The sequence below is a fragment of the Nelumbo lutea genome, chromosome 8 (assembly GCF_056320005.1).
Source record: "Nelumbo lutea isolate HS-2025 chromosome 8, American lotus-T2T, whole genome shotgun sequence".
Classification (NCBI taxonomy): domain Eukaryota; kingdom Viridiplantae; phylum Streptophyta; class Magnoliopsida; order Proteales; family Nelumbonaceae; genus Nelumbo; species Nelumbo lutea.
The window spans coordinates 23,143,101-23,156,378 of record NC_142691.1 but is presented as its reverse complement, the minus strand read 5'-3'; the positions used below and the strand labels follow the sequence as shown (position 1 = coordinate 23,156,378).

Below are 13,278 nucleotides of genomic sequence, written 5' to 3'. Positions count from 1 at the left end.
ATTAAGATGAAAACGAACAAAGTGTGTCAGTGATCTGAAGAATGAAGGAAACAATTCGATAGTTTGAGCAGACAAGGAAAAGTTTGGATAGTAGGGGTGTAAACAGACCGAATTCAATTCAAACAGTTGAATATTTAATTTATTTTAAATTCGACGATTAATTATTTTATGGAATTAATATTTATATAATATAATCTTTTATTTTATGTAAATATATAAATCTATTAATTATTTATGATATTTAAATATTATATATATATGAATTTTATAATGGTCAATTTTTGAATATCTATCGAATATTTATCGAATCAAATCAAATAATATTCAAATTCGATTCAATTAAGCTGCCCCTTAAAAACACCAATCTCATAAAGCAGCAGACCAGTTCACACTGAATATTTCTGGAAAAAAAAAAAAACAGTCCAAAACATCACAACCTCAATCAAAAGATAGACCTAAACCTAAAAACTCCAAAAACCACCAACCCAAAATCAAATCAAACAAAAACAAAAAAAAAAACTGACCCCCAACAGCTCCAATGCTCATCCCAACAATCTCTTCCCAATCAAAAAGGAAGCATATGCATCAATGGTGGCATACTTAATCTGTTCAGCACTGAGATAGGTAGCATCCCAGTTAGATCGAGTAACAGTCGTCGGCTTCTCCACATTAAGCCCAACAACCTCCCGAGCCAACTCAGCCAACCCAACCCGAGTAAGATGAGGCTTGTTGAGAACCCTTGCAGCCAATGGGCCCAATTCATGGACGGCAGTGTACTCAAAAATAATTCCATAATCCCTCCAAAGCTTGGACACATCTTCTGTGATTCCAACACCAACAAAGCTGACTCCAGGAGAGCAGGCTAGCAAGCGCATGAGTGGGAGAGGAATGCAACCCAGGTGACGAAGTTGTATGATGAGGCAGCGAGTGTCAGAACAGAGTTGCAGGATTGAAACCTTGCTGTTGGGAGAGCTTGAGTTCCATTCGATGTCGAGGCCAACAACCGGCCTGGTGTTAGTGTACATGTCGGCAAAAGAAGAATTCATTGTTAACTCAATGAAGCTCCCGAGTGAAGATGCCGTGTTTAAGACTGTGGTCTCAACGCCAACACCTTGGATGTTCACTACGGATGAATACATGCTTGAAGTTGAAGAAGGATCAAAGTATCAAACAAATGGTGGATTGGTAGGGTTTCTTTTTTTTTTCAGGTTTGTGTTTTAAACCATAAGAAATAAAACTGGGTGATTGAGTTGTATATATAGGCATTAGTATTAATATTAATTTTCTCGTTAAACTATGCTTGGGTAGTTGGGTTGGTGGGACTCTTTGAGAATTGAGAACTATAAACCACTACTTATAATTCCAAGATAGTCCCTCTCTCTCTCTTGGTCTCGACTAATAGTTCCATTTTCCAATTTTCAAACCAAGAGGTTGAAAATTTTCAAATTCAAACTGTTTTTTTAGCATTGGAAAGTGGAACTAAACGAGAAGATTTCATTGAAATAAATTTGTTACCGACGACTCATTGCTGTGCATCTTGGCTTTGAAAAAAGTAATTGATAAATAGCATTGGGATAAATAAAGGCCACTTTGTTGAGAGGCATAAATGAAGGCCAGTTGGGAAAAAACATTGTAGACAATGGGGTTTATTTCAATTTTGACAAATACCGCCTGATTAGTGGGATCAACCATACGTAGGCGTAATGGTTGGAATCTTACCCGCATCAATTGATGCACTATTACTTGTTTATCAGAGTGAGAACATTTTAGCACCTTAGAACTATTTGGGATTTGCTCTTCACAGAACGCACCTCAGAGCACATCTTACTATGTATTAAGAACATCTTTCCACGAAAAAAGAACATAGAACAATTCTCTCCACAAGTGAATCCCATGGTTTTCGGGCTTAGTGCTCATTTGGGAGGACTTTCAAACAGCAGTTTCTAACATTGCAAGGTAGGTTTAACATAGAAAGCCATGAAGCTATGTTTGATGAAAATTTCTAAAAGCCAAAAACGCATAAACACAAAAACATGTGCATCGAGCTGAGAAATAACCTTTCCATTAAAACTAGTTTTAGTTGCTTCTTCAATAATGACAGTCCATCAATCAACACTCGCTGTGGGGCACCCCATAGCCCATCCCCGTGAATTGGGAATACCTCGCTGTGGGGCACTCTATGGGGAGAAGGGGTGTCCATGAAAAACCAAAAAATCGAATTGAACCAAAAAAACTGAACTGAAAAATGCAGTTAAACAAATCGATCGATATATATTATATGTATATTTTATATATGTCACATATTTTCTATATATTATATATAAATATATACATATATTATATTTATAATAATTTATTTATAAATATATTGTATATCATTTATTATTTATAATATAATATTATACATATATTTATATAATATATATCATAAATATAAGAAAATAAAAAAATTGAAGAACCAAACCAATCAAAAACCGAAACCAACAGATTGGCTAACTGGTGGTACCGATTTAATTTCAATTTGGAAAAATGAAAAAACCGATAATACCGGTTCAATTTACAAAAATTGCCCATAATTCGATTAACTGAACTGTACAGACACCCCTAGTGGGACCATTCAAACTCTTTAAATGGACCCTTAGTAGTCCTGTCTCAAAATGAATTACCATTCAAGTACCTATACCTCTACCTAGGACTATGGCCCATATTGACGATGGGTTCTCATAGAAACGCCAAAGCAGTAAAACAATTACAGTCATATTGATTGTAGAGTGATCCTGATGCAAAGTCCTCTGATCCCATGCCCATTTGGGAGGGTTTTCACAACACGGCTGTGGGCCCGCACACAAAACCTAGGAGCTATGTTTGGTGAAAAAGAAAATAAAAACAGAAAGCTACAATATGTGTGCATTCACCCTGGAAATCGATTTTTTGGCAAAGTTGAGCTCACATGGGAATATCAAAAGTTGTATTTGGTGAAAATTCAGAAAGCTGATCTCTATATTTCAAATAAAACGCAGCTGAAATAGGAAGCTACTGCAGGTAGCTTTTACATAAGTAGGGGTGGCCATGAGCTGAGTTTTTCATGAGCAATTTGAGCTCGGCTCGATTTTGACCGAGCTCGAGCCCAGATTACAGGCTCGATTAATAAATAAGCCGAATTCGAGCCTAATAGAGCTTGGCTCGTGAACCGACTCGAAATATATATATATATATATATATATATATATATATATAATAAAAATATTATAATTCTTATTTTTTTTAAATATCAAATATATTTTGTATATATAATTTTTAATTTTTATCAAATACATTTCTCAAATCAAGCTCGGGTTCAAGATTTTAACCCGAATTCGAGCCTTTACTGAAACATCCTTTTGCAAAAATCCGTTGATTTGGTCAGCAACCACTAACTTAGGCAATGAAACCGTCAACCCAAACAATAGTTTTCAACTATTTTTACTTTTATTTTTTAAATTGCAATGGGTCATTGATTCAGACCAGATGGTCGAACAACTAACCCAAAAACCAATTGCCAAAACGGCTTTGGTTTGGGTTGGTTTTAAGAACATTAGGACAAATACCACCCCACCCTATCCTATCCTTGGTCACTAAATTTGGGTTTCCCTAAACTCAATCAACGATTAAAACAATTGCCCTAATTGGTGCTGGGCAATTTGGAGATCCAATAGAGGTAGGTTAAATTTCCATCTTAACTTGAGTTTTCAAATGCTTATAAAAAAATACAATTGAACATATGAAAGTCTGATTGGTATCAAGCTGAACCCCTATAGGGTTGGTTTAAGTTCGGAAACTATATATATGCCCATTATGTTGGCTTTGTGTTGAAGCATTAGATGATTGGGTTAGGATGAAGGCAAAACCATACTAAACCCAACTTCTTGTGGTAAAAGCATACCTAATACCGGTTTTGGGTTGTACTCCGTCCAAATCAAATCTATTTGGATGGATTGGATGGACCAATAAGACATATTGAATTTGGATGGATTGAATGCACCAATATGACATATTGGATTGGACTTGGTTCATCCATAATAAATTTATATTGGATTGAGCCAATTTTCAATCCATTGATAGAAGACAAGAACATAGGTATCAATGGATCAGGTTTGAATTAAAACCAATCTAAATTAATAGGAATTTGAACAGATCGAACAGTCTCTAGACCAGTCCAAAATATTCATTGGATTAGATTGAAATAGGTCCATTTATAATACTCATATTGGACTGGATCGGATTGAATCAAATTCAGTCCAATTGACACCCCTAGGAATGAGGGTGTTCATCTAAATATCCTTGCACAGCAAATGAATTATGTATAATTAACGGCTATAATTAAACCCACCTCAGAATTTTTAGTTGTAGTGTAAAGTGGAATAAATTTTGACCGTTGGTTGATGTCAAATTGACGGACAGGATGCGCTTTACAGGAGACTAATAATAAATTATGGGGCTGTAATTTCAGAATTTTGCGGTGTACGCAGTATACTTCTCCATAATTGAAAATGTTATACAATGACTAAGTATTTCCGTACATGTCCTAGTGTCAAATTAGCGGTGCCTTGCATGTTCGTTGGCAGTACTTTATGTTACGGCAACGACTGCAGTGTAGTACCCTCTTCTTAGGTTGCTGATATTCAATCATTTTCGTCCTCGACGAATTTTAAAGTTAATTGTATTGCCCCCGTATGCCTCTAAAATCCATCCATTAAATGTCTTCGCGATGTTTGATGGCATATGATCATACCTCTTTCCCGGAAACATTGCATTGGACCAATTCATCGGTTGACTATTGTTCATCCAATTTGCAACTTATGGGCTTAACATCGCTAGCCTTTTAAGACGAGCCTAAAACTTGCACATTGACCCGAATGCATTAGCTTGTAAACAAACTGTTTTATAAAACGCGTACAATGCAACGTTAAAGACATTTTGAATAGCCGCCCATATAGTGTTTTCGACTGTTTTAAAATCTGACTGGACTGGACGGTTGGACTGGAAAAATTAGGAATAAGTCACTTGATCGGTTTTATTTTTCTTGAAATTTATTTTTTTCTTCAAAATTATTGATTTTGGCCAATAAACCATTGAACCAGTCAGTTAATCGTTTGAACGGTTTTGATCATTTTTTAATTTTTTAATTTTTTTTATTTTTTTATCAGAACGGATTGACCGTTTAAGTCGAACGGTCAGACCGTCCGAACCGATAACCAGACCCTTGACCGATTCGATCACCAGTTTGTTTTTAAAAACCATAATGCTCTCTCATCTAAAATTATTAAGAATGGCAACCGGGTGGGACTAGGAATGGGTTTTGCATGCTCCATAACTCCAAATTCAAATTCCTGCCCCAAATCTTGGTGGGATAAAAATTCTAACCCCACTATCATCCTGTGGGGATCTGCCAGGGATCCCTGCCTTTGCCCCGTCTCACCCCGGTCATTCTTATTTGTATACTTATTAATTTATTTTTTTATTTTTTTATAACCTACTTAAAACTATTTTATATTGTATAATATAATATATATTAATCAGTGCAGTGTTGGGGTTGGGCTCAAGGGAACGGATAAATTTGCCATCTCTATAAATTTTAACAATGTCCAGATTGTCTTGTAATGTTTCCTTTAAATGCCGCATAAACCAAGTACAATCATTAATCGACTCTATGAGTACAATTGCAGACGTGATAGGAATCATTCCGTTGTTTACATCAATAGACGTTGTGGAGGGTAGCTTACCTTGATATTTGCTGTGAAGACGAGCCCCATTGACAAACAATACTAGTCGGCAACCGGTTCTAAAACCATGCAGCACAAGGCGTAAAATGATGTGAATAGTTGCTTGAACCACCCCTCATCGTTCAGTGTATGTCACACACGAGCTAAGATTGAACTCCAGCAACTTACCAAATAACCACGGAATCCGCTTGTAAGAGTTATCATCATCCCATTTATCATAAGCCAGGCTATACCTGTTCATCGGTCGGGTAATCCGATGGGTTAGCCCGGCCTAATCCATTATAAATCGGGTTTAATCATAATTTTAAGCTCGTGGATTCAGATTCAGGCCTAAAGTATTAGGCTCGACTTTTTTGAGGATTGGATTCAGACCTTTTCAAAAAAGCCTTTTTGAAAAATTGAAACTCGACGACTTCTGGCTTTTCCAAAGTGGCCCAACACAAACAACCTTTAAGCTATGTTTTCTATGAAAAATCTAGAGAGTTCAATTTGGTTGTGTCATTTTTTGGACTATTTGCTTGAGTTTCTTTAGACATTATTCGGCGCTCCTCAAACTCAAAGCAAATGAACTAGCTTATTACCCATTTGGAGGGATTTTGGGACCTGGTTTCTAGCATTTCAAGTGGGGTCCCACATGGAATCTTTCGAAGCTCAGTTTGGCAAAAATCTGGAAAGCCAACATGCATTCTAAACACCAAAATTATGATTATGACATCAAGTCAAACTATTCTGAATAGCTCATCCAAAACATAAGTTCTCATCCAAAGCAGCTCAATTAACGGAGCTTGTCCCAAATGGGGCCTTGGTTGAATGTTTAGCTTGGTAATAGAAGATGTGCAAACGAAGTCACTTGCTCCATCATTGGGTTTCTATTCTAATTGATCTTTCAAGCCAAACTAAACATGTATATAGGATTCTTTTACGTTCAAACTAATGCCTAATGGTCAAGTTAGGTCTATAAGCTTATTTCTAGATTTGGTTTATAGATCAATTCTCGATTCTCTATCCTGCCCTTCCAAAGGTGGGATGGAGACCATTTGATTTCTATGCAATTTGATCCAATGGTAAAAATTGATACATCCAAGACACAAAGTGCACAATTGATGCAATACATACATGAGAGTCTTAGCGAGAAGCAAATGCAGGATTCTCAAGTTGAGTCCAAACATTCGTAAGCAATTCAGCCACCCAGGCCACTTCTATTGAACGGTATAAATCAACCAATGGAGGAAATAGGAAACCCTTAAGAGGGCGTTTGTTTTCTGGTAATTGGGGGCGGGTAAATTGGTGGATCCCATGAAAAAGAAAGAAACAAGTGTTTGTGTTTTGGTATTAATGGGTCCTAGGAAAAAGAATCCCAAGTAGTTCATTCACCTAATAAGTAATACATGGCGGGACAATATTGTCCTTCAAGTAATGACCCTTTTTATGAATAAAACAGTCGTTGTAAAATTTTACATTGAAAATAAAAAACACTATCAAAATAAATGTTTTCCATGCAACATTTACCCAAATAAATGTATTTATCTAAGTAAATGAGTACTTACAAAAAAAAAAAAAAAAAAAATGAACGAGGCCTTGGCGTAACCCAAATTCACTCGTACATCAAAGCACAAAATCGTTTTGGGATTAACAATGCTCTCACTTCACATTGATACACCTACAAGGGCAATAAAATTCTCTACAAGCAAAAACTTTGCAAACAATATGAAAGCATGCAAATCCAGATACACATTTTCACTACGAATTCAACGTACATGTTTCAAGAGATAAGAGTTTTTGTTCTATAATATGCAACCGCTTTACTTAATCAACTTTCTCTCAAAAAACCATTTATGTTCCTATTTGGAATGGTCACATGACCTATTAAAACGAGTTGGAAATGTGAAATGGTATGGGCCCATGTTTTTATTCTAAAAATGTCCCTCAATAGTTCTCATATGTCATATCACATGCACTACACATCAAAGTTATAATTTGAGGGGAGGTTTAGTTTGCCTAAAAGGTCGGTATATGAATTACTTGTAGAATTTTTTAAATAAAAAACTCTTGGCCCATGACATTTCACATTTTCTACATATTTTAAGCCTAGATAAAAATACAAAAAAAAAATTCTAACGGAAGGTTGATTAAGTAAAGCATTCGCAAACCACTGGGGGTGTTTTAGTAAAATGTAAATTAGAGGATAGGTTTTAATAAAGCAAACTAAATTAAGGATAGGATGTATAAGTAAATGAACTAAAAAAACTAGTTTTCTTTTCATAAAAAAAAATGTAAAAGGGGAAAAAAATCAAGTCAAGTAGCAGACTCAATTCTTATGGCTGTTTTTAGTTGCAATGTAATTTTATTTGCACTAATATAAATGCATGGGATTGCAAATGAAGAAAATGCAAATTCCCATTTAATTCTGTTTTGGATTTTACTTTATTCTACTTCATGTCTTAATTTATTCCATTTTTACTATAATTAAATAAAATAAGCTAACATTTGAAACAAAAATAGGTTAGAATTTACAATCAAAACATTTGCATTACCATAGTTTTGCATCAATGCAAATTTATTTGCATTGCAATCAATATTGCTTAAGGCTGTGTTTGGAAACAATACAAATAAGTATGAATGCAAATATGTAGTGTAAAATGATTCATATAAATTGCAAGGTTGGGTTAGTTTTGCATTGACAAATTTACCTTCTTACCAAATAGACTTTTAGCTATAATGGATGCAAACATGAATTTCAATAAAGCATATGCCTTTTTTTTATCAAAAGCCCACTTGAATGCAAATTTACTTCTTTTTGATTGATGTACTTTTACATCTTATTATCAATGTAAATATGCATTGGTCTTTCATTTATAATGCATAAATATAATGTTACCAAAAACAAGCAAAAATTAACCATAATGCAAATTTACCCTGAATCGAGATTTACATTTTATTTGCATCGTTTCCAAATGTAGCCTAAAGTTCAACACTCCTGAGCTAAAATTCAAAAGAATGAGTGCATATACTGTTTAGAGTCCTTGGTTATCATGATATGGTGAGAGAGAGAGAGAGGAGGAGGCATTGGTGCTAGATGTTAAACGTTTGTATTCTACAAGGGCTAGAGAGAGATTGCTCAAAAATTCCAAAAAGTCATACCATAGATCGACAGATCAAAAGTAGTGCATGGGCTACTTTTGATTTTGCATCGTAGAGAAAAAAATGAATGTAGAAATACTTTTCAAAGCAGACTGAAACAACAATGTAATAGGTTTTCAAAAAAACAAAAAAAAAAAACGAAAAGAAAAAGAAAAACACCACTAAATTCTTAAAGTTCCTCTTAAACTTTTACATCTAAATAAATTCAATAGTAGATCAAGAGGTCATTTGTACAGCATAATCCTTAAATGAATTTTATCATTCACCCTAAAATATGTCCATCCTACAATCTAAAAGTTTAAGTTGTTAGATAAAGCCATTGAACACTAAAGCCTATTAGGCTTGAAACGTAAAGGATCTCATACTAAAATTTAATTAATTATAATTGGGGCGATAAAAAATAAAAACTAGATTAATTGATCAAATAAGCTCTGATACATGTCAAAGAACCATTCAACCTAAAAGTTTAAACTGTTAAATAAAACCCTTGAATGGGTTTTTTTTTCTCTAACAATAATGTAATATGACATATACATCTTTCAGAGATATTAAACTGAAAAATGTTAAAGGGTCTTATTCAAAAAAAAAATTAAAAGTAAAAATATAAAATATATATAACAATTTCACTGCATTCAGAAAAGCAGAAGGTCATTTTTGATGGTTCAAAATTTAAAATTTAAAACCATTCTTATAACTTTTCCAAATATATCAAAGTTTGGATTTATCAAAGGTCACTTAAAGATGAAAACAAGAACAATAATGCATGAATCAAAATTCTTAGAGCTACCCCAGGCTTGTGTAGCTCATCTTTTGCTATCAAAAAATCTTATGTAAAAATCGAGTTTAACAACACAAAGATACAAACAAATACAGTGGAGAATAAAAGAAATAAAGAATCACAATCATTCATCCTTTAACTTTCAACCCTTTTCTTAATATTTTTTTTTTTCCATTCAAATATTCAACGTTGCTGATCAAACTTGAAACCCAGATGGTTCAGTTCTACTGCCATGCAGGCCATCTGCTCATCATGCAATCATCTGACCTTCTGCCATGCAGTGCAGACCACACTCTCCGTGCAATCATCCAATTCGTAGGCATGCCACAGCCTTCCACCAATAAAGTTTTTCATGTGACTTTGAGACAAGCATCTTTTATCGTACTCAGGACTCAATTCTTAATTAATTAATTAATCAAACAACGGGTTAGAATTGCCATTTGGAGCTTGTATTTCGGATTTTGGCAGTCTGCTGCTGCCTTGTTGGCCGTGTAAAGCGAATTCCAACGGTATTTGTCGGTGCGGTCGGATTCTGCATCGAATCCGGGTCGTCCTGGAGAGGATCCAATTAATTTATAGAACTATTGTCTGTTTATTTGAAAATTAGTGCAAGTCAATGCCATGTAGGCGCTGCATTGATCCGGTAATTTAACATGATTTATAAACATGTCAATTTCAAATTGTTACCTTTTTAATTCATTGTGAATTATGTATAATGGGAAAAGTCTCAAATATTAAATCATTTTATACATATTTGGATAAAGTATTATTATAATAGGATTACATTGAATGATCATCACTTTATTATATCAATTGATTGAGTACAACTTAACCAATCAAGTTAACACTGAATAACCACAGAATTTGAAAAAAGGGAAGATTATTAATGCATGGCACTAATTAAAAAAAATAAGAAGATTGGGTACAAGTTTTCCGGTATCATGTTGAAATGGTAACGGATCAGGCTCCAATCATGAAACTCGATAGATACTGACCCGATCTGTCGGATCAGTGCTGGTTTACTACTTAAGCTCATAAGCTGACCCACTGACATGCCTTGCAGTTCGGGCACATGGGCATCAGCGCATGCATAGTTCATAGTATGGTTTTTAAAAACGAATCAGTGATCTAACCGGTCAGGGCCCGGTTATCGGTTCGAACGTCATATCGTTCGATCTGAATGGCCGGCCCATTCTAACAAAAAAACTAAAAAATTAAAAAGCGGTGATCGGTCCCCGAGTTTTTCGGTCCGACCGTCCGATTCGATCCGGTTTTGAAAATAGTGCTTCATAGTAGAATTACAGAACAATTTTTTTAATGAAAATAAAAAAAAAAAAAAACGAGGGTAATATAGTCATAAATATTTAAAGATCGTCTTGTCAGCTTTTTCTAATTAAGTCTAGAGTGCTTTGCTGTCTGTCTTTGGTCTCTTTTCCACCGATAAAACCAAGAAAGTATAGCCACGTGGCTTACCGGTCCAACGGATATTCTGCTTCCTTTCCCAAGTTAAATAGAGAGACCAGGCCCTCCTCGTCCTCGGATTATTCTCACTCTTCAGTCGTCTCTTCTGGACTTCTGTCTCTCTAGTTTCAAGCTCTTCTGCTTCTGATTCTGATGTCAATGGAGTCTTCATCGACTGTTCTTTCGACGTCTTTAGCGGTCTTATTCCTTCTCTTTAGCTTTACACAAGCCAGAGAATTCATGGTTGGAGGCAACGCTAATTCATGGAAGATACCATCCAGTGGAAATGGATCTTTAAACCAATGGGCAGAAGCAAATCGTTTCCGAATCGGCGACTCTCTCGGTGATTTTTCTCATTATCTCAAATCACAACTTCTGGGTTTTCTTTTTCAGTTTTTTTCGTCATCTGGGTTTTGATTCCTTCTCCTGCTTCACTAACTCTCTCCCTCCTTTGCATGTCTTCTCTTCTCAATAACAGTTTGGAAGTACGACTCCCAGAAGGACTCGGTGCTGCAAGTGACCAAAGACGCTTACGAGCACTGCAACACGTCGGACCCGATCGCTGCATTTAAGGACGGAAGCACCAAGGTTGCGCTCCATCGGTCGGGGCCATTCTACTTCATAAGCGGAGCTGAAGGACACTGCCAGAAGGGACAGAAGTTGATCGTCGTGGTGCTGTCGCCAAGAAATGGGGCCATTGTGTCTGCTCCGGCTCCGGTGGCATTTGAGGGTCCGGCGGTGGCCCCCACTAGCGGTGGACATGGTTTGAGAAATGGTTTCGTGGGTGGTTTTGCAGTGTTGGGGTGTTTGTTTGCGATCGTTTTGCTCTGAGCAATAAAAGTTGAAAATGTATTAGCAATTCTGTGTGTTTCTGTGGACGATCTCTCTGTGACTGAGAAATCATCATTGATACAACGAAATGCAGGATTCATATCTACTTTCGTTTAAATTAACTCATTAAGCAATCAAAATCCAGTTACACGAGAGCAATCCTTTGTCTGCTGTTCACACTTGTTGGTGGTCAACTGTCACCTCGAAATTGGGATCTTCTGACAGCAGATCACATTTTAACTCCCTACCAACTTGATCTAATATCGCACCCCTCCGAGTTCAAATCAGCCCCCCACAAGATTGCCCCCCCCAGCACATCCCCGCCGTGTCCCCAATACACGATTGCTGATAAATACGTCAACTGTCACCTCGGAAATGGGATGTGCTGTCAGACGTTGTGGGGAGCAATCACCTCACCATAACTGGGACTCACCATGTATGAATTTTGTTGACAGGTGACGAGTAGAACTGTGGATTGCTGATAAATACGTCATTTGAGAGGTCAGAATCATCACACTTGCCATGAAAAGAGAGCACCAGCTTCTAGGTCCGTCTCAGTTGGCTCTTCTCCTTTGTCGATGAGGACAAATTGAGCATACATTTAAAGCATCACAGCCTCTATGAAGTTTCACGTGTTAAACAGAGTCTTGAGAACAACGTGTAGGATTAGTTCCAGAATTCATATCCACCTAAAATTAACTGGCTCGAAAGGACAATTTGATTTCATTTTTAGTGTCTTCAATAATGCATCGATCGATCGAAACATCAAATCAGCTGTATATTTTTAGGGCTTTTACTGCTCAGTCCATTCCACGTTATAGGTGGAGGTGAATTCTGAGGTGGAATGCAGTGTAGTTATCCCTAAATTATTTTTTGCATACAAATCAAGTTGACAAATGCAACGAGGCCCTACAAGTTGCAACTATTTTCTTGTCAATATGAATAGAATACATCTCAAGCAACCATGACCATGAGTGTGGCAATGGCATTAAAGTGCCACCACCTCCTCAATTTGATTCTGATTCCAGTACTCCTTAAAGGCAGGGCTGTAGCTCTTACTGCTCCTCACTTCGCAGTACAAACCCGTTGACATTTGCAGAATTGCAGTTATCTAATTTGCAATTATCAGGCAACGAATGACAACTATCTCAAACGAGGACCAATTTGAGTGGTGAACGATAAGGAAAATTGCTCCACAAAAGAAATATAGGAAACTGAAAACCATTGATCTCTGTTGTGTGCAAAATCAAATAAATGTTTACAAAGGGATCCGTTTTTCATTGGTGATTACTGTGTGCCCCGACG

General features: G+C 36.2%; 2 protein-coding genes across 2 annotated transcripts; one reads left to right on the top strand and one right to left on the bottom strand.

Moving 5' to 3' along the window:
- Positions 1 to 542: 542 nt before the first annotated feature.
- On the bottom strand, positions 543 to 1,139 carry LOC148843342 (3'-5' exonuclease-like). Its single transcript, XM_088959399.1, has one exon. The coding sequence runs from the start codon at positions 1,137 to 1,139 to the stop codon at positions 543 to 545; it is 597 nt and encodes a 198-aa protein (XP_088815525.1).
- A 10,080-nt stretch (positions 1,140 to 11,219) lies between these two features.
- On the top strand, positions 11,220 to 12,001 carry LOC148843341 (early nodulin-like protein 15). Its single transcript, XM_088960043.1, has 2 exons — positions 11,220 to 11,485; positions 11,621 to 12,001. Exons 1-2 carry the CDS (start codon positions 11,296 to 11,298, stop codon positions 11,971 to 11,973), a joined length of 543 nt encoding a protein of 180 aa, XP_088816169.1. The 5' UTR covers positions 11,220 to 11,295; the 3' UTR covers positions 11,974 to 12,001.
- Positions 12,002 to 13,278: the final 1,277 nt, after the last annotated feature.